This window comes from Silurus meridionalis, chromosome 14, assembly GCF_014805685.1.
Source record: "Silurus meridionalis isolate SWU-2019-XX chromosome 14, ASM1480568v1, whole genome shotgun sequence".
Taxonomy (NCBI): Eukaryota; Metazoa; Chordata; class Actinopteri; order Siluriformes; family Siluridae; genus Silurus; species Silurus meridionalis.
Window position 1 is genome coordinate 18,285,248 of NC_060897.1, and position 19,923 is coordinate 18,305,170.

The window sequence follows — 19,923 nt, forward strand, 5'->3', positions numbered from 1 at the left end:
TTAACAGTGTCTGATTTAAAATACAGCAATGACTTCTGGGTACACTGCCTGCTTCAGTACCGTATCTGTGATAGCAGGAGTTATGGGGTACCTGGTTTGTGATACTAGTATGTTTCACCTAGCTGTCTGAAAACTGCAACAATTCTAGTCTACCACAGGGGGGCGTGTGAATACAATATGATTCCTCTCTCTCTCTAGAGCTAGGGGTCACTCTAGTCACTCAAAACATTCAAAAGCTACATATTAGATCAAGGGCAGAGGGACAGTATCCTACAGAGCAACAATTACAATCCCAAAAAACCCATACATTGGGGTTCAAGGGGAGATTGGTGCCTATCTGGGGAAATCAGGGCACAAGGCCGGGGGTGGCAAACACTACAGACAGCTTAGAAATTCCAAGAAGCCCACAGTGCAATTATGTTGCACCAAAAGGAAAAAACCTAAAGAACCCAGAGAAAACCCTTAAAGCACAGGTAGAACATGCGTACACTCCAGACACAGGGATTATATTTCTTCCTAGAGGACACAATATTGAGTAATTATAAGTCTGTAATTATAATTATAACTTCATATCTAAGTATTTGACCAGGAGGGACATATACAGTTGAGCTCATAAGTATTTGGACAGGGACACACGTTTTGTCATTTTGCCCCTGCAATGGATTAAGGAATTCATCAGGATGTGATTGAAGACTTTTTCAGACAATTGTTTTTTTTTTTTACATTAACGGCCAGATGTGGACAAAAACTGTATCTCACCCAGCAGCTCTCAGTAATGCTCTTTCACCACTTTACCTTAAGTACTCACTTCTCTTTGGTCCTGTTATAAGCTGCACATATACTGGGATACAGATATCACACACAAGTTGTCCATATTTTAGAGTAAAAAAAATTATCTTTGATCGTAGACCTTCCCAGTAAAGCAGCACTGTCACCAAATAAACCCATCTTATAGAATCTACTTAGCTTCCTGGCAGCAAGAAGAAAAATCCAAAATGAAGGAATGGCAAAGAATTATTACCACATGAATATTTAACTTGTGTTACTAATGGAGAAATAGAGCAATTCTGTAAAGTATGGGAGACGTGTATTAACTCACTAGAGTCAAATCTCTCCACTGGTGCTCTATTATTAATGTGTTTCCTCTAAACGAGTATTAAGAAATGAATTAAAGTGTAGGATATGATGCTGTTTCTGACTATATACATCCCAACTAAATTTCAGGACTGAATGTGGAGGAATTGGGCCTTTTTCCTTTTTTTTGCTTTTTTGTTCTCAGACTTTAATCTTTGTATCCCGCTTTCTCTTTGCGCTTGTATTTTTTTTTTTTTACATTATTGGATGTAATCACGTTGTGGTATACTTATTGCTAACATTCCATTAATTCATAATTTTTAAAACTCTGACGAATAAAGTCTACGATTTGTGAGGGTTTCTTTGGGCTCTTAATGACTGCAGTGTGATGTTTCTTTTATTAACTATTACAATACACTTGCAATGTAGCTTGAAAGAGGGTTTTTGGTACTGGACTGCTGTGGATTGAAGAAGTGGACAGTGCATTTCCTCGAAAATGTGTGTTTGGACAATGCAGAAGAAGCTTTTGCAGTGGTTTTTGCACTTTCGCTAGCTATCCCCAACTTTTATACTTGTAATACAAACAATTTCATGACAATCCTAAAATTTTAAAAGGTTTTGCCATAAAGGCAATCCTGCAAAGGCGAACCGCATACCTTTTAAATTCCATTGAAATCACCTCAGATTTGTGTGACTAACAGTTTCAACGTAATGTAATTTCACATATATAAGCTGTTGCACCATCTGCACTTATTTATATTACTTCTAATTGCACTGATTGGAAAATAAAATAAAAATTGCAACAAGAATCACAATGCCTCTGCATGCTCAGGGAAAGGCGTTGGACAGGACAGCCAGGATTGCTCTTTGTACGCTCGAGCTTATTGAATATTTGCTCTATGAGCGTGGGGGTGAAGGGCAGCAGACAAAATATTTAATCATTTTATATGCTTCTGTGTTCACCTCACACTCGGTACCAGTGGTGATGGAAGCCATACCTAATGTATCAAACAGTTTAATTGGATTTAAAAACCCGACTTGAGCGTACGTTTTATTCTAATGAACACTTATCTTTTTAGTCTATAGATTTCTCATCTTTGCCTGATTAGGAAGCATGTGATTAACAAATCTATCCTGTAATCTAAAAAGCTACACAAGTAGCCAAGTTGACTTCTGCAGCTAAAATCCATCATGATTGCGCCAACTGATTGTGGAATTTATACTCGGTGATTTGCTTATCCGAAAAACTGTGAGCTAAATTTCACTTTGCCGAGTCTCTTCCCTGAGCTGTCACAGTGACTTGCAGCAAAAAGAGATTAGAGACCATTTATTTTCAGTGAGAGATGATGACTTCTAGAAACATGAGTGACCATAATTGTTGGGAACTAGATGTAAGCATGTCTAGCAACCCTTCTTGGAAATACGGAGTGAAGACAGTAAAACACACATGATGACAGACTGCTCTTTCTTTATTTTATATAGTGTGAAACATCATATATACATATATAAATATGTCATGTATCATGTATACACTATATGGATAAAAGTTTATGAACACCTGATCATAAGATTCATATGTTAGCTATTCATTCCATATTTAGTCTCTTAACTGTTATAATTAAACTGTATTTTGGCAACTTGGGAAGGAGTTTCACTAGATTTTGTGGAGATTTCTGCTCATTTAGTTTAATTTACTGGTGTAAGTAAGGTCAGTGTTCCAAATTATCCAAAAGATGTTCAATAGGGTTGAGGCAGGAACCCCATTTTATTTAAAGCCTCCATGTAAACAATAAACAATAAAATAAAAAAACAACAAATACAGTTAGGAAAAAACTAAATCATAATGTAATAGATCTTTCACTTCAATCCATGTAAAGTATATGTTCATGGAGCTGGCTTTGTGCACAGGGATCGCATTGTCATGCTGGAACAGTTTGGGGAAGAACCACATATAGCTGGAAAAATCAGGTGTTCCAGTGCTTTTGTTAATTGGGGAACAAAATCCTAATAGATCCAATCGCTGATGAAGGTTATTGTGGCAACGGGTAGAAAAGCCTCCTCCATGCTAATGTTACATCAATATGCGTTTTCTTTTTTCTTTAGAAAGGGTGTTAAACACTTTTTTATAAACTAAAATTAAAAACACAAGTACCCGCAACCATCCAGAGTACATTCGAGGAACCTTTTATTCTGCAGAGTAGATGTGAACACTGCGTTAAACGCTTTTGTTTGGGTGTGTGTCCAAGTTTTTGTGTCTACAATGTCAAGTGCATCATGGGTAAAGTATACCCCTTCTCACACACAGAGAACATATGGACATATCTATACAGATATGATGTCATAACCAAGTCAATGCTTTTAGGGGTTTGGGACAGAGCCATAAAATGGCTGACATTTCCATATGGGCAATAGGGTTGAATACATGCGTTTGGAACACAGCCTTGTTTTTGCATCTCAATTAAATGTGGACTTGTCACTAGATCTTTTTTGTTGATGTTGAAATGTTGGTAATCATTTCAGGTGCATGTTTAGGGTCTATTTTTTTTTTCCGAATAAAACGAATAATAGGTGTGACTGTTCATCATTTTGCTCGGTGGCTCTCAGGTTTTTTCCCTCCCCTTTAATTTCCGGCCTGTTTTTACTCCTGCAGCTTCCATTATAGGGCGACGCTCACCGGCGGTCAGCCCCGGAATCACGTCACTGGGTCGGTTCGAATAGCGCAGATTTAATACAGCTGGGACGTAACGCACGCACGCGCGCGCGCGCGCGCACTCACACACATACACACAGCACGGAGAGTAGCAGCGATGGCAGCACACACAGGAGGCGTTTGGAATCCTGCTCTGATCTCGTGTTGCTTCGTGTAGTGCGTGTGCATTTTTATTAGCAATAATAATAATAATAATAAAAACCTTCTGAATTTGTCTGCGTGTTAACGGGATTGTGTGCACGCGCCCGTGCACGTCGGATTTTCTCGCTATTGGACTGATGCAGTCTGTCGATTGCACACGGATCACCATCGAGGCGCTTGCGGCTTCGCAAAATCGCAAAAAACCCGAGAAACCCATCGTGCATCTCCAGCACCAGCAGATATTCTTCATCATTGCGCGACTGGAAGCATCGCTCTAGCACTGGGAGGATCCGCGCCAAGGAAAACAGCACACACACGCACGCGCGCACACGCCCGCACGCACTCAGAGGATGCTCCGTGTGTAAAAAAAACACAACTAAACCATGGGCAAGGATCAGGAACTGCTCCAGGCCGTGAAGACCGAGGATTTAATCACGGTGCAGAAACTCCTGCAGAGGCCCAAACCCGGCAAAGCAAGTAAGTGCCCCCACCCCCCCATTCATTCCTACATATATCAGCTACGTGTGCGCTCGTGCTGTAATTGATGTGCTGCATCGATTGTCGTTAAGATCGCGTGTACTCGCGCGATTATTTTAGAAACAGATTTCACCAGATACCATCTAAACATATTAGGTCCGGAAACAGGGAACGTTATAATTCACGATCGGAATGCGGTTGCTTGACATTAGAACATCAGGAGCATCATTTAAATGTGTTTACCTGTTCACACCTGCATCACCTGCCCAAGCCGAATCAATATTAGATCATTATCAACTGCTGACAGAGCTGTCTCCCCAACACTGCATCACCGTCTCATCCGAGTAACCAAACACATCAGTATCCTCACACACATAATCACATATACAGTAAATAACACCGCCTCACAGCTTCATCTGTGTAGCCAACACATCAGCATCCTCACACGCATAATCACATATATCTAACAGTACAGCACAGCCTCATCCATGTAACCAACACATCAGCGTCCTCATACACATGTAATCTCATTTATCTAACACCACATTACAGCCTAATACATCTAACTAACACTACCTCACAGTCTCATACATCTAACTAACACTACCTCACAGTCTCATACATCTAACTTACACTACCTCACAGTCTCATACATCTAACTAACACTACCTCACAGTCTCATACATATAACTTACACTACCTCACAGTCTCATACATCTAACTAACACTACCTCACAGTCTCATACATCTAACTAACACTACCTCACAGTCTCATACATCTAACTTACACTACCTCACAGTCTCATACATCTAACTAACACTACCTCACAGTCTCATACATCTAACTAACACTACCTCACAGTCTCATACATCTAACTAACACTACCTCACAGTATCATACATCTAATCATACATCTAACTAACACTACCTCACAGTCTCATACATCTAACTTACACTACCTCACAGTCTCATACATCTAACTAACACTACCTCACAGTCTCATACATCTAATCATACATCTAACTAACACTACCTCACAGTATCATACATCTAACTAACACTACCTCACAGTCTCATACATCTAACACTTCCTCACAGTCTCATACATCTAACTAACACTACCTCACAGTCTCATACATCTAACACTTCCTCACAGTCTCATACATCTAACTAACACTACCTCACAGTCTCATACATCTAACACTGTCATTACAATGCTACACCACAGCTTTCTACTTTAACACTGCATTTAACCTTAACACAAGTAACGAACACTGCATTACTGCTTGACTCTGTAATTGACACTGCATTACTGCTTCATTCTAAAGATCCCACTATGTTGCAGCATCATATTTTACTTTGTATTGCTTTAAAATGTTACACTATAATTAAAACTGCATTACAACCGGATACTATAATTCATGCCATCACAGTGTTACATTGTAACTAACAGGGCATCACAGCATTACATTGTAATTAACAGGACATCACAGTGTTACACTGTAACTAACAAGACATTACAGTGTTACACTGTAACAAACGGGTATTTAAAGAGTTATACTGTAACTAATAGGACATCACAAAGGTACATTGTAACTAACAGGACATCAAAGAGCTACACTGAAACAAACAGGACATCGCAGTGTTACACTGTAACTAACAGGGAATCTTAGAGCTACACTGTAATGAACAGGACATCACAGAGCCACACTGAATGAACAGGACATCACAGAGCCACACTGAATTAACAGGACATCACAAAGCTACATTGTTACTAAAAGACATCACTGCACTATACTGTAACTAACAGGCCATAACAGAGATACACTGTAACAAACAGGACATCACAGAGCTACACTGTAACAAACAGGACATCACAGAGCTACACTGTAACTAACAGGTCATCACAGAGATACACTGTAACAAACAGGACATCACAGAGCTACACTGTAACTAACAGGTCATCACAGAGATACACTGTTACAAACAGTACATCACAAAGCTACATTGTTACTAAAAGACATCACTGCGCTTCACTGTATCTAACAGGTCATCACAGAGATACACTATAACAAACAGGACATCACAGAGCTACACCGTAACAAACAGGTCACTGTGAACAGGTTAAGGGTCTATTTTTTCCCGAATAAAATTAATAATAGGTGTGACTGTTCATCATTTTGCTCGGTGGCTCTCAGGTTTTTTTTACAGGTCACAGGTCACAGGTCACAAGACTACACAGTAACTAGCAAATGGACCTGAAATTATATAAAGAATATGCATTTTTACATTTATAAATTCTTTCCTATGAAAAAATAGCGATAGTTCCAAGGAAAACAATCTAAGGAATAAATCATGAAATGTAAAAGAGAAACCATTCTTATCTTATGAAATTAGAAATGACTTCCTTTTATAGTGTGCAGTCTTTAGACAATAAGCACAATCGTGTCACTGAATAAAAATCATTCTAATTCTGTTTGGTTTAAGTTGCCAACTGTTTACTCATGGAGACTTAAGTTTAAAACATTTACACTATTACATTTACAAAACATAGCAATTACAGGCCGTAGCTATATTCATGGTTTCTAAGTGGTACCATCCACACTAATCCTATATCAAAAAAAGTGAGAGAGAAAGAAAGATTGAGAAAGAGATTCCAGAAAAAGTAGCTATGACCACATAACATACCCAGAAGGTAAAACAGACATGAACGTGCCTTGGGACATTAAGCTCCAGCCACTCCGCCATCAACAAACCTGATGTAGAGTCGAGAGGAGGGGCTGGATTGACAGCATCCAAACATCCCAGCTCATCAAAACACTCTGACTGTGAACCTACTTGATCTGCATCTGTACCTAATCAAAAAAGACCAAACTAAACCAATATGCTTTCAACCTTCCAATCCACTAAGACTGTCTGGTTTGAAGGCTTTATAACTGTAGCATTTTATATGAGAAATCTCTGCCCCCTGCTGTAGTCACCATTATTCAAGGTACCAACAAATGGCCTGCTCTCTGTGATTGAAGTAGATGTGGCAGCTCATAAAAGAGCAAATGTTCACTCAGGCGCTGCGGCGTGAGACCATTGAATTCTTTATAACATAATAGTCGTGTTTTATAATCAGTAGAAATTTGTCTAGAATGCTTTATGAGTAAGACAGGGGTGATGTGCTCATATCTTTCAGTTCTAATAAAGATTTGCTGCATTGTGGATGAGCATGCTTTTGTATCTACTGTAATATTCAGATTGTAAAGCATTACAATAACCAAAGCTAGAGGTAACTAAAGCATAGATTAGTTTTCAGCATCGTGTAGAGATCTTATCAATAATTTTAAGGAGGAAGCAGGCTAATACATGAGCTTTAAACAGCCTCTAATCACACCAGGGTCTATGATTGCTGCACATTATGAAGCAGAAAGGCCATCTAGAAAATATTATGTAATCAGAAAGCTCGCTTCTAACTGCATGTGGTTGCAGTGCAAGTACTATTGTCTTTCTCAGAATTAAGTGGAGGGAATTTAATAGGCATCCAGTGTCTAATGTCCTTTACGCAGCTCTGGACGTCGTCTCTCATTTGTCTTTGCTGAGTGTCATCAGCATAACAGTGGAAGCTAATGCCATGTTGACAAATAATTGTACCCAGAGATAATGTATGTAAAGAAAAAAACATAGGTGGAGGGTCTGTTTTTCTTAATTTGAATGCGATTATTAATTAGAATTGATTCTAACATTGATTATTACACTGTAATTAACATGACATTGCATTATTCTACAATGACATGACACTACAATAATGCACACTAACTAACAAGAAATCACAGTATTCCATTGTAGTTTACATGACATCACATCATTATACACTAACATTACGTCTTAGCATCCCTTTGTATCTAACATGACATCACAATAATGCACACTAATTGACATGACATCACAGCATTCCTCTGTATCTAACATGACATCATAGCATTCCCCAGTAGCTAACATTACATCATGACATTGCACACTATCTACCAGGATATCACATGGCATTGCACACTCTTTACCATGTTTAGTTAATTTAACTACACACGTAGCACTCTGTTTCCCCACTAACCATTATTACTGATGCACCCTTGCTAAACTCTGGAGCGTGCTAGACAGGTAAATACAGAAGATGTCGCAGGATAAAAAATGGAGGAACGGTGAGAAAACGGCGAGGGGGGGGGTGGGGGATATTCAGGCCAAAAAAAAAACGGAAGAACGTTTGGGATCATTTCAAACTAAAACATAAAGAAAACACCATACAGTATGTTTAGTTTTTCTTAAAAGTAATTTGGAATTGATTTTTATGTTTTTACTTAGGATTATTTTTTATTTATATATTTGTATTTGCATATTGATGTAATATGGCAATTAAATGCATTGAATGGGTTTATTTTTCACAGATTGCAATTTCAGCAATAAAAATTTTCGTTTTTCTAAAAACGAAACAAATTACTTGTTCATTTTAAGAGACCCGTCTTATTTTCTTTAATAAAGAGAAACTATACATTTTTTTTCCGATTACTCGAAATAATTGATGGAATAGTTTGTAGAAAACTAATCGATAGCTGCAGCCATACATTCCATACTTTCTAACATGATGTAACATGACATTGCACACTGTCTAGATAACATGACATCACATGACATTCCACACTATATAACATGATTTCACAGCATTCCACAATAACATGATATCACAATATTCTTCTGCCTGTGATCCCCTAAATTGCGCATGTGAATGTAAAATTATTTTGTTACCATGTTACAGCAACAGCAGTACAGCTTGATTCTGCAACCCTGTGCCATATCTTCATACTAACATACCATCACATCCTTTTATCTCAACCAACATGGCAACATTTTCTCCCTATAAGTGACGGTGGTGAGAGAAAGTCTCACTGAGATTGTAGGATGTAGAAACTTTGAGAGGAACCCATTTTCATCTGGGTAACACCCAATCTTCATTTGATATAGTTCCATGATTGTTGAGGTTATCAACTGTTCACTGATGGAGAGTGTAAAACAGTTCATAGTGATTGTAGCCCTGAACCATTGTAGCAGACTGTTTATATGAATTACTGTCTTAATCCTTCTTCATGGTTCTTGAGTTTAACCCTCCATAGTAACTTGTGTTACCTGTACACTTACTGCATCGGGTGAAGACCTTCCTCTTCCTGAAACACTTAAACTAACACTTTCCAAGACTGCTTTATTAAAAAAAACAGAGTTGTAGGTTGATATATCTTATCTTTAAATTTGTAATCTAGCATACCAGTGTAGATTTATTCATTGATAGAGACTCAAAGCACTTTTGTACGTCGCTCTGGACATGGGCCTCTGCTCAATGCTGCAAATGTAAATGTAAATACTCAATCAGCCTCTTATGTAGTAGCCATGCAATACATAAAAACGTGCATTCTGGTGCAGAGCTTCAGTTATTGTTAATACAGTGGAACCCGCTTATCTCGACCTCGGTTATCTCGACAACCCTATTAAGTCGACGTTTTTGAAGTGGAACTGCCAAATTCTCGCTTTGTCTTAGCATTTTTTATCGGTTATGTCTATTCTTTTATGTCACCGAACCCTGATATCTCGAGCACAAGGGGGGAAAAATTTGCCATTTAACGTCGGTTATCTCGGTGCAGCCGCAGAAGAACTCGTGGAAGTGGCGGAAAAATCAAGGCTTACAGCTGCTACAGGTGTTGTATTGTATACTGGTGAATCTCTGCTGTTAGCTAGTGCACATATGCCTTTTGTTGTTAAATGTTATGCGATGAACTTGGCGGCGCGGAACGTGGGATAAGCAGCAAAAGCATAGAATGAACACCAGCAGGATCGGGGGGAATCCGCGGTGCGCTTTGGGAAGAAAAGAGCAGCCGTTGAGAGAGTGCCGGTGGGAAGGCACGTACCGGGATACACATGAGCGATAACAACGACCGCCATGAACCAACATATACCAACAATAACGGGCAGTGAGAGTGTGGAAGTTTAAATAGGAGCTGGTGATGATGATAAACGAGCACCATAAGTGCGCTATTGAAGCGGAGCTTCAGAGAAAGCGGCCGAGAAAGCACCTGACACGCTGAAGGGGGCCGAAGGGGGCGTGGCAGGTGGATTCCTGACAGATAAACATGTACTGTATGTATTTTTATAGCATGCCTTCATCAAACAAATCGCGGCAACGCTGTTGTGTAAAAGAACCCTTCAAAAACACGTGCATGCACATTCTCATTTATTAACGCACATCATGTACATAAAGAAATTTCAAGCACGTTAATATATTGCCGCCATTTTGATTTTCGTTTATCTCGATCATCGGTTATCTCGATGGTTTTTGGCGACCCCCTAGGACATCGACATAACCGGGTTCCACTGTATCAAACATCAGACTGGGAGAAAAAAGTAAGATCTTTTGGACTCTACTTGTAGCAAGCTTGTTGGTGACAGATTACAGAGATTGTCGGTAACAGACAGTATTTCTAAAGGGACTTTCGCACGCAATGGTGGAATGGTGGGAAAAACAAAAAACGTTGAAATTTGACAAGAGAGTGTGGCATTTCTGTAACAGTGGTAACAATGAGTTGAGATTAGAGGAAAATGGCCAGATTGCTTTGAGCTGCCAAAAAATCAGGAACTTAAACAATCACATCGGGTGTGATCTTGCAGTTTTTCTTGTTGTAAAAATCGTATTGAAAAATGCTAATGCACAACCAAGACTCAAGCTGAATTAACTGGGTGATATGATCTGCAGCTGATGGTAATAGACTGCTCTGAGCCCTGAGCTTTGAATGACTTTCCTCATTTGGCTCAGTAGTAATGACTGACTGACGGATTATCGCATGTGCGTGTGTAAATCATCACAGAACAGGACGGTGTTTTTTTAAAGACTTGGTGAGTGATTTGTAGTGAGTGACTGTACATATTCCTTTAAGGTGAAATCTCCTTCGAGGCGAGAAAGGAAATACAAGTAAAAGCAGCTCATGAGGGCTATGCTGAATTCGACTAGGTGGTGTCACAGCATTATGACACACGTAACTACCGCATTTATTTATTGTACATTTGTGCTTTATTCTCGCAAAAACCAGGACACAGAATTCTCAGCTATTAGAAAAACAATAAGGCTCACTTTTTCTGAAGAAAAACAAAGTCCAACCATTAAGAAGAGGTAAATGCTATCATTTTCACTGTTGGTAATGCTATCTCTTTCTGCTCTCACTGTCCTGCTATTTTTATTCCTTCCCACCCAGTCCGGCCCATATGTAAAAAAAAAATTCAGTATGTAAAAATCCACATCAATGCAAGACATATTTCAAGATATTGCTGCCATCGGCTACCTTCAGGTGTAAACTACCCTGTCATTGGCCAGTCCAGTCCACCATTTGCTTTACTAGATTGTAAAAAGTATAAGTATAACCCAGGCCTCAGTGGAGAAAAAGGTGTGTCCATTAGTTCTGTCAGTTCTCAGTGTTTGTGCTACTGCTAGTTCCTACAAAGAGGCATTGCATCAATGCCAGTCATGATCTGTGAAGAAGACACAGTCCTCAGTCCCTGTCAGAAACAATGAGAAGGTGTGGCCTATGTGTCCTTCTCAGAAAATAAGTCATCACTTCAGTTCCAGAGAAAGCTGAATAATTTTGTTTCTTTGCCTGCTATATATTTAGTCAAAAACCTTTGTTTGTGCCATGTTCACTATGTACCAAGTCTGGTTTACATGTCTGAGTGTTTCCTTCCCAACTGAGACAATTTGTTTAGTATCAATATACAAATGATCTTTTTGTAAAAAACATCATAATCGCTGAAGACGTTATATTCGCTCACAATTTAAAATACATTATATGGACAAGATCTATTGGGAAACATCACTTTTCCAGCCATGTGTTTCTTTTTCGAAATAATAACACGAAGTTGGAGTTACCCAACTGTATAGGATGTCTTTGGATGCAGTAGCATGACATTTTACCTCAACATGAAATGGGAGACCCAAACCTGTTCCAGCATGGCAGTGCCAGCTCCATGAAACTATGCTTTACATGGGTTTGGTTGGTTGAAGATCTCCTGAGCTCTAACCTACATCAGTACCTTAATTAACTAATGAACGAGCGCAAATTTCCACAACATCTTCCCAGAAAAGTGGAAGTTATTATAAGAGCAAATGGGGATTCAGTGTGGAACGGGATGTTTAAAAAGCACATACTTATCTTATGCTCAGGTGTCTAAAAACATTTTTGTTCATACAGTGTATGAGCAGTACATGGAAATGAAGGAAAACTATTTGTAATGCTAATGCGTAGTTGCTAAAGAGTTTCGTTCTTGGGAAGAAAAATAAATAAATATATATACATGTTCATTATATACAGGTTGACTGTAGCTTCAACTATAACCGTACTTGGTGTACATGTATATGTAGGTATATGAGATAAAAATAGGAAATTGAATTGATTGCCTGCTTTTTGTTGTAGGTTTTGCTTTATATGTCACATTATGACTGCTGAAAGTGGATTGGTAGACATTTTAGTGATTGCTATGACAGGGCGAATTCATGAAAAAAAACAACATTGTGATGTAATAGTGTACATGTATGAGTGTAAACAGCCTTATATTAGTTACCTATTAGTGTATGCACTGATCAGACTAAGACAGCGAATCTCTGCTGTGTTTGGTTAGCTGCTTCGCTCTGCCAAAAAACATTATGTCGTGTTTGCGTGCTAGTTAAAAACACAGTAATAAATAAACACAAAGATGGCAAGCAGGCACCCTGGATGATTCATGTTTGCCCGATATATATGTAATACAAAAACGAAGAGAAACACACAAACACCACCTGTTTGTCACAACTAGGTTATGATACATCATCTGCAATGAGGATAAAGTCCATAAAAATATCTCACACACACATATACACACAGACACTTCCTCTAGGTTTCTATAGCAACGGAAATCGTATGAAAAATGTATATGATATGTACAGGTGCACTGGTGATATAAAAAAGTTTCAAGACTAGTTTTGTAACACACCAACAGATGGCGCACAGTCACAGGGAGCACCGACCTTCATTAGTCGGTGTGCCAAAAGACATCGTCCTGTGTACACCGGGAGCTGTGCAACTAGCGCTATTCTGACCTCGTGCGTTACCACGCCTGCAATTCTGACCACGTGTCCACGTGTCATCAAGCTCTCAGCACACTTGAGTTTCTCAGCGGAAACAACATGATCTCACATCTGCACCCACCCTACTCACCATATTCCTCGCCCTCTTTGCGAAGATTAAGATCCAGCTCAGAGAGCGTAGTTTTGACACAATCGCAAAGATCCATCGTGAATCGCAGCTAATTTCTAAACTTTTTGATATCACCTTGTATAAAATGTAAAGCGTTACATAGAGCCACAAGCCACTGCTAATTCATAAAGTCAGACAGGAGGACATTACTGGGCATTTACACAAGCACACAACTGGGACGAGTAAAAAAAAATGCTCCAGCTTTTACTCGCATTTTTTCCAGGCAATATTCTGAAGAAATATTCCGACACTGGCACAGATCCCTGTACCCAATCCAGGGCTTCCGTCCTCTCAATGCCGCATGTGATGATTGAATTACAGCGCAGATGGCCCGGAGAAAGGGATGTGATAGAGAGGCTGAGCGAAAGACACAGGGTAGAGACATTACTGAAAGACATTAGATCAATTTTTCTGCATCAGAGATGCTAGCCGGATGTTTTTCCAGCGTCGGGAGATGTGAGTGGTGTGTGATAACAGCAGGAGAAGCGGACAGGCGTGGGGCTAGCTTATCTTGGCCCTGGAATAGCGCTCCTATTAAAAATAGTTGTTGGGGAAAAAAAAAAATAAGGGTAAGTGAATTAAATGACACACCTACAAAAATAAAAGTGAAAGGAAGGGTTGTGAACAGAGTGTTATGTAACTCTTGGCTCACATTCTCCCTGCTTCCTTTCTCCCTGAACTTCCATTTATTTTGCTGTTAGAAAAACAAAATGGCTTCTTGTTGTGGAAGTAAAAGCAGGAATGTGAAGGTAAAGTGAAGGAAGGAAGGAAGCGCTGGGATAGAAGGATAGAGAATAAGAAGATTACTGAACAGTTATGGAGTAAAGTACAGGAAATAAAGAAATAATTGGGAGAAAACAGAAGGAGGTAGTGAGGTATATACAGTAACAGAGGAAGGAAAAGAGGGAGTATGGAGTAAATAATGTTGCTAGGAAGTAGAAAATGTGTATCGAAAGTAGATATATCAAATAAATAGTTTAATAGAAGACAGAAAAGAGAGAGTTTGGTACATGGACCAAAGGGAGAAGCTATAATCAGCAATAGACAATCTTATTGGGATTTATGCTGGACTCTCTTTGGACTCTCTTTGCACCCGTGCATTGACATTAAAGTTAACAATGTGATGCATCGAGTTAAAAAAGTGTGCATCGGATACAAGTCACCTGTCCAATAATAAAGTCACCACCTGGATTTAACTAAGCAAATAGGTAAAAGGCTCCATCACATTAAAAACTGGAAGGATAGTAGGGAACCATCATCTTTGAGGAAGATTTTTTTTTCAATGATCGTGATCGGCGATGACTTAAACGTTTGGTAAAAACAGATCGCAAAAAAAACAACAGCAGAACAGCTATGTTTAATAGTGAAAGTAAGAGCATTTGCACACGTACAATACGCAGGGAAATCAAGGGATTGGGACTAAACAGCTGTGTAGCCTTAAGAAAACCACTTATCGTTCAGGCTAATCGGAAATGAAAAGGTCATGTGGTCTGATGAGTCCAGATTTACCCTGTTTCAGAGTAATGGCCGCATCGGTGTAAGACGAGAGGCGGATGAGCTGATGCAACGTTATGCGCCCAAAGAATGAGGTCAGCTACCTACCTGAATATACTGAATGACCAAGTTGTTCCATCAATGGATTTTTTCTTCCCTGATGGCCCGGGCATATTCCACAATGGCAATGCCAGGATTCATTGGGTTTAAATTGTGAAAGAAATGTTGAGGGAGCATGAGACATCATTTTCACACATGGATTGGCCACCACAGAGTTTAGACTTTTGGGGTCTTGGGAATCTTTGGGATGTGCTAGAGAAGACTTTGCTCAGCTGTCTGACTCTCTCATTATCAATACAAGATCTTGGTAAAAAATTACTGCAACTCTGGACAGGATTAAGTGAACTATGTGTACCATATTAAATTGCAGAGCATCAAATTTTTCATTGAATCAGATTGAAATCGGATCGCACTGCATCGTAATGGGGTGAATCGCATCGCTAGCTGCTTCATATATATCTTTAATGTATTGTTGGCTATGCATCGGGTAATATAGTGCTGGGGAATGGTTAAGCTCAGGGGAGCTCAGCGGTTAAGGCGCTGGGTTACTGATTGGAAGATTGGGGGTTCAAGTCCTGGTATCGCCACGCTTCCACTTTTGGGCCCTTGAGCAAGTCCCTAACCCTCTGTGCTCCAGGGGCGCTGTATCACGGCTGACCCTGCGATCTGCCCCCAGCTTCTGAGCAAGCCGGGATATGTGAAGAAAATTTCACAGTACTGTAATGTATTTGTGACAAATAAAGGCTATTCTATTAAGGGAAATATAGGTAAGTAATTGAAAGAAAATAACATAAGCAGGAATCTAAAGAGCATAATGAATACAAAAGAGTAAAAGAAGTGGAAGGGTATTAGGAAGTAGGTTTAGGGTGTATGTAGGAAATAGGGCTGCAGCTATCGATTCTTTTAGTAATCGAGTATTCTATCGATTATTTCATCGAATAAGAGTAATCGGATAAGAAGTAAGCTTTCTTTGTTAAAGAGCAATAATAAAAAACGAGTAATTTTCCCTATTATTTTTACTGCTGAAATTGCAATCTGTGAAAACTAAACCCATTTAGTGCATTAAATTACCATATTACTTCAAAATGCTAATACAAACATTAAAAAAATCATAAATAAAAATAAAAAAATCTTTTTTAAATTACTCTAAATAACAATAAACACACTGTACGGTGTTTTTAAATGTTTTTTTTTTAAATGATCCCAAACATTTATTATTCTTCAGCGTCCTCAGTGTTACCTGTCCAGAGGGTTCCATAGTTTAGCGAATGGTGCGTCAGTAATAATGGTCCGTAGGGAAACCGGTGCTCTGTGTGTAGTTAAATGGACTAAACAAAGTATAAAAAAATGATTGTTTTTGTATTTGAATAACTCGGGTTAATCGTGGAATCGTTTTATCCCTAGTAGGAAATCATGTGAAAGGGTGAACAGTAATGATGTCTTTGGGAAGTAAAGGAATTTTATGAGGAAGTAGTGAGATATATAAAGACGAATTGAGGGTAAGTAGAGGAAGAAAGTGGATGCATTGAGCGGAGAATGTACAGTAGATATTACAGACAAAAAATACTTGAGAGGTGATATATGAAGTAAATAGTTTACTACAGGACAGAAGGGAGAGACTATTGGGATTGAGGAAAGAGAGCTAGATTGATTAAGATGTACAGCTAGAGTATAGAGAGTAAAAGAAGGTGGTATAGGAAGTGGATCATATAGAGAACACCTGTCCCTCTAGTGTCTTATTAAAACAGCACTAGCAACAGGAACATCCGGCTTGTTTATGCTCTATTTGCTGCAGTGTTTATTAGTAATCAGTTTTATAATACCTGATAGACATTAGATTGGTCAGTGTGACTCGTGGATGAAGCCATGCCCGGTTTATGGCGAAAGATTGATCGGAGAAAGACCTCGAAACGACGAAGGAGAAGAGAAGATTGTGCTAATTAACTTCCTCCATTGCACACCTTCATCCCTGCAGGCAGGGTCCTGATGATTTACAGGGAAATAAATCTGAGGGATGGATTTTACTTCACCAGAGTGATGATGCTTTGCAAATGTGTGAGAAAGGTGGAGTGGTATGGGTGGGTGGGTGTTCTGCTTTCCTGTATATGACCTTAATCAGGTGCCTGTCCTATATAAACTAGACTTTACAATAGAGACATACATTGCATAAGCATGCAGGGTTTCATCCTGATGTGTTTTCAAACCACATCTCGCTCACACACCACAAATATGCTGTATATGTACACACATTTAGATCAATGATACTGGATGCTGGATTTGGCTTCATCGTTACTGGGAGCATACTGTTATTCTTGCCATTTGTTTACTGGTTTACTCAGCTAATGGTATATTAAACTAAAGCACGGTTGCTAGGCAACTGGGAAATATGGTTTACAGAGCGTCAACTGGCTACAATAGGGCCTCTATGTCCATTAGATGAACACAGTAAAGGCACAGTGAACCATCAGAAATTTAAATATCTTCCTCAGAAAGTTTAATGTTGAAAGACTATATGATTACAATGGAATTTAGCATGAAGTGTAATCAGCTTGATCAGCTTCTAGGATATTGAAAAGTCAACACTGTATAAGTATTTATGGAAAAGATGCAGTCCTAAATACAGTGAACTTCCATGTCATTCGAATGGAACACAGGTTGAGTGATAGTATTTTAGCAATAGGCTATACAGTATGATGAATTTTTGTACAAGTGACAGTATTCATCTCGACATAAAATGAAACATGGTTATCATATGAAGGTGAATATTTTCTCTCCTGGAATCGAGGAACACAAAGGAAGCAAGTGGCTGAAGGCCAGTTCGATATTGTTATGTAAGTTGTAGCAGTAGTGCTGTGGAGGTGGAGAAGGTGGTGGGTGGATGGAGAGCCTAAGCTACTCGCTTTCTCCTTCTGGAGGACAATCTGTACTTGACTGTGCACACAAACACACATACTGAGATAACACATAGAAATGAAACCCTCCATTCCGGCTGTAACAATATGATGGGTTTTCAATATTTTACACAATGTAGATTTTTACAGAACGACTCTGTGTAGGAAAAAGCAAATAGGCAATTACAAAAAAATCAGCAGTGACTTATGACCAGAGATTGTGGTGGGGCAGGATGTCATTAATCCCAACATAGCCTTGAGTGGTTATAATAGTTGACACTTGCATTAGGCTACCACAACGTTTTGTGTAACTATATAATAGGCATTTAGGAATCAACATATACAGTCATCCAGAATACCTCAGGAGGTTCAATATGTATGTATGGAAAATCACAAAACATTGAAGAATATGCACAAAAAAGTTGCCCATTACAAAAAGGATTAACATTTTTTTTACCCTGCATGCAAATAGCCAAGTATGTATGGATATGTTCTACTCCATAACCCCCTGGTTAGAACCATAGAAGTGTAGACCATTTGCATGTACAATGTGTTGTCTTGTGTTATTGTGAATTTGTTTTAGATTTAATTTAGATTATACACCATAAATCAAGACTGGTGAGAAGTTTTAAACAACGGCAAACTGTCAACTTTACATTTGTTAGACCCAATTTGGATGCGTATTTATAGATGTGTATTGTAGATGTGTATAAGTGTGTGTGTGTTTTTTGAATCATGTTTCTGGTACGAATCAAGTAGCCACAGTGACACATAGTTAAACTAAAACTAAAACTTATGGTCCACATGATTGTCATGAATTAACTTGTGATTAATCAACTTAATCACACATTTTTATCTGTTCTAAATGTACCTTAAATGAATACTTTTCAAGTTTTTAATACTCTAATCAACATGGCCATGTAGAAATATAAATGCTTTATGTAAATGTATGTTTATTATTAGTGAAACCAGCTGTTGCCAGCTATTTTTACAATAATGGCTGTATGTTGAGTTCTTTTTAGAGGACAGTAAAACTGCACTGCTATACAAGCTGCACAATGACTACTCTAAAATACTTTATTATAATATTAAAAGTTTTATTTCTATAATATTGTTCCTTGAGAAGATATACTAAAATGGTTGCTGAAATGTGAGGGGTGTACACATACTGAATATATAGAATATCTGTAATAATACGGGGGCACACTGTTTTGTGTGTGTGTGTGTGCTATCACTATAGCAATATAACTCTATCCACATAAAAAGATAATGTCATTTGTTATGTTCACTGTAATAAACATGATTAGACTGATTGATTCCAGGCTGCAGCTCTGCTTCACTAGTGAATGCTCATGCCTGTGCTTACTACCAAATGCCATGATGCCTTGTTGATGTTCAGACACACAGGATGACAAACACATTAAATGGACATTAATGAGGCTTTTCGTCTACCTGCGTTCATGCAAAACAAGTCAGTAAGAAATGAGAGAGAGAGAGAGAGAGAGAGAGAGAGAGGGAGAGGAACACACAGACGCTGCCTATTGACTTTTAAATAAGCTTGTTTTTTTTCTGCTCGGAGAATGAAGCAGTGTGTAGAGCTCTGAATGGAAACTACGCAGAGGGAATTTCTTTTTCCATGGAGCGTTTCCCTTCACCGACAGTCTTGAGTTACGCTGCTGAGACCTGTATTTCTCTACTTAGTTATCAAACACTGATATGGTCTGTTTAACTGAGCTTGTTTGAGCTCTCTACACTGTATGGGCAAAAATA

The 19,923-nt window shown here is 38.8% G+C and overlaps 1 protein-coding gene across 6 annotated transcripts in view; it reads left to right on the top strand.

Moving 5' to 3' along the window:
* Positions 1–3,756: 3,756 nt before the first annotated feature.
* The window catches only part of caskin1 (CASK interacting protein 1), a 100,891-nt gene continuing 84,724 nt past the window's right edge, over positions 3,757–19,923 (top strand). For 2 of the 6 annotated variants that reach the window (XM_046865383.1, XM_046865386.1), the window contains exon 1: positions 3,757–4,402. In XM_046865383.1, coding sequence (XP_046721339.1) covers positions 4,309–4,402 — 94 coding nt within the window. In that variant the 5' untranslated portion in view covers positions 3,757–4,308. The remainder of the gene's footprint in view (positions 4,403–19,923) is intronic. The other 4 variants (XM_046865385.1, XM_046865387.1, XM_046865384.1 and 1 more) reach the window with 4 other exon arrangements.